The sequence below is a fragment of the Lathyrus oleraceus genome, chromosome 3 (assembly GCF_024323335.1).
Source record: "Lathyrus oleraceus cultivar Zhongwan6 chromosome 3, CAAS_Psat_ZW6_1.0, whole genome shotgun sequence".
NCBI classification, from domain to species: domain Eukaryota; kingdom Viridiplantae; phylum Streptophyta; class Magnoliopsida; order Fabales; family Fabaceae; genus Lathyrus; species Lathyrus oleraceus.
In genome coordinates, this window is record NC_066581.1 from 345,696,429 (window position 1) to 345,698,890 (window position 2,462).

The following is a 2,462-nucleotide window of genomic DNA, read 5'->3' on the forward strand; positions in this document are numbered from 1 at the left end:
TTACATTTTATGTTTCTCGAAGATGTTTAGGATTGTTTCATTATATTTTTAGTGTTGAGACTTTTTTTATGTCAAATGATGTTTTTTTCCGTTGTTTTACTAAATGTTTTGTTGAGTAAAATGCTTGGTGAAGAATGTGTAATGTCTTGTTTGTGAGTTTTAATGAAATTATTTTATAAATAAAGAGTTGGGGTTTTAGGGTGTTACATAGTTGATATCAGAGTTTGGTTGACCCATTCGCCTTAGGTTGTGACTAATTTGTACCCTTGTCCACGACATGTGTGTGATCATTGTCAATGTTTTAAAATTATTTGCTATACTGATTGCAATTACTTAACTTGTTTGAGCTGGTTATTTAGAGAGAAATGGACGACATAAACGATTGTGCGATTATTGATGCTTTGGAAGCAATGGCTAATATGATGGCCCAAGCAAATAAGGCTTTGCAGGAAAATCAGAATCATAATCATAATGATACTGTTGATGGATTCTATGGGTTAGGAAAGTTTTAGAAAAACAATCTGCCTACCTTTAAGGGGAGATATGATCCTGAGGGTGCTTAGAGTTGGTTGCAGGAGATTGAGAAGATATTCCAAATTATGGATTGCACAGATGAGCAAAAAGTGTTACTTGGGACACATATATTATTAGAAGAGACTGAGTATTGGTGGGACAATGCCTGCTAGAGGTTGGAAACTGCATGTACTGATATCACTTTAGAAAACTTCAAGGAATAGTTTCTGGATAAGTAGTTTCTGGCCATTATTCACAGTAAGAAAGAGATTGAGTTCCTTGAGAGAAATCGATGAAATATGACGGTTGCAGATTATGCAACTAAATTCGAAGAGTTGGCGAGATTTTATCCCCACTATAATGGTGTGGAAGCTTAAGGGTATACATGCATAAAGTTTGAGAGTAGCTTACATCCTGAAATCAAGCAATTCATTGGTTATCAGGAGATTCATTGATTCTTAGTACTGCTGAATAAATGTAGGATCTATGATGAAGATAGCAGGGCCATATATGCTCATTACAAGAGTGCTAGTGAGAAGAGAAGTAGGGACCAATATTGTAGGAAACCTTATGTGACTCCAGCTAATAAAGAAAAATAGGGATTCCATAGAAGGTTGCAGGTGCGAAAGAGATAAGTGGGGCATGCACTCTTACTCCTCTAAGATGTTTCACATGTGGTGGTGTACGGCATCGTGTTGTTGAGTGAAAGAGTGGATGCTTGAAGTGTTTCAAGTGTGGGAAGCAAGGTAATCATTCTACTGAGTGCAAGTGGAATGCTATGACTTGCTACAACAGTGGTAAACCTGGATATATTAGTACCCAATGTTAAAAACCAAGGAAGGCGCCAGCTACCACGCAAGCTCATGGTAGAGTGTTTTCTCTAATTAGTGTGGATGTCTCAAGATCAGATAATTTGATTCAATGTACGTGTTTCATTAATGGTGTTTCTATGATTGCTATAATTGATATTGATGCAACGCATTCGTTTATTTCCATTGATTATGTCGACAAGTTGAATCTTGAAGTGTCTTCTATGATTGAAAGTATGGTCATTGATACCCCAACTAATGTTTCAGTGACTACTTCTTTGGTGTGTTTGAATAGTCATTTAACCATTTATGGTAAAGACCTTGGACTGACTTGATCTGTTTTCCTTTGAGTCAACTCGATGTGATTTTGGGGATAAACTGGCTAGAGTTCAACTGTGTATATCAACTTCTTTGACAAGACTGTGTTGTTTACCAAACCCAACGAGAGTACGATTTTGAGGCTAGTATCCGTTGGTCAAGTTGAGATGTCTTTGGGGGAAGGAGATCATGTGTCCGTAATGTTTGCTGCCTTGAGAGTAGATGACGATGTTGTGGCTAGTGATATGTCTGTGGTTTGAGTTTCATGATGTGTTTCTTGAGGACATTTGTCATTGGTCACAGGAGCGAGAAGTAGAGTTCGCCATAGATTTAGTACCTGGTACTAGACCTATCTCAATGGCACCATATAGGATGCATGCAACAGAGTTGAGTGAGCCGAAGAAGCAGTTAGAAGATCTGCTTGAGAAGAAGTTTTTCAGACCTAGTGGGAAGCTTCTGTAATGTTAGTTAAGAAGAAAGATGGTAACATGAGGTTATGTATTGATTACCAAAAACTGAATAAGGATACGATTAAGAATACGTATCCTCTTCCAAGAATTGATAACCTTATGGATCAGTTGGTTGGTACTTGTGTGTTCAATAAGATTGATTTGAGATCGGGTTATCATCATACTGGAGTGAAGTCTAAAGATATTCCAAAGACTGTGTTTAGGACCCGATACGGTCACTATGAGTATTCAACGATGTCGTTCGGTGCATTCATGGAGTATATGAATAAGATCTTCCATCCTTACTTGGATCAGTTCATGTGGTTTTCATAGACGACATCTTTGTGTATTTAAAGTCAGATGAAGAGCATGC

At 37.6% G+C, this 2,462-nt stretch overlaps 1 protein-coding gene across 1 annotated transcript; it reads left to right on the plus strand.

Annotated features, from left to right (window-relative positions):
- Positions 1-1,462: 1,462 nt before the first annotated feature.
- On the plus strand, positions 1,463-2,102 carry LOC127131222 (uncharacterized). The gene is made up of 3 exons (XM_051060154.1): positions 1,463-1,603; positions 1,709-1,894; positions 1,944-2,102. Exons 1-3 carry the CDS (start codon positions 1,463-1,465, stop codon positions 2,100-2,102), a joined length of 486 nt encoding a protein of 161 aa, XP_050916111.1.
- Positions 2,103-2,462: the final 360 nt, after the last annotated feature.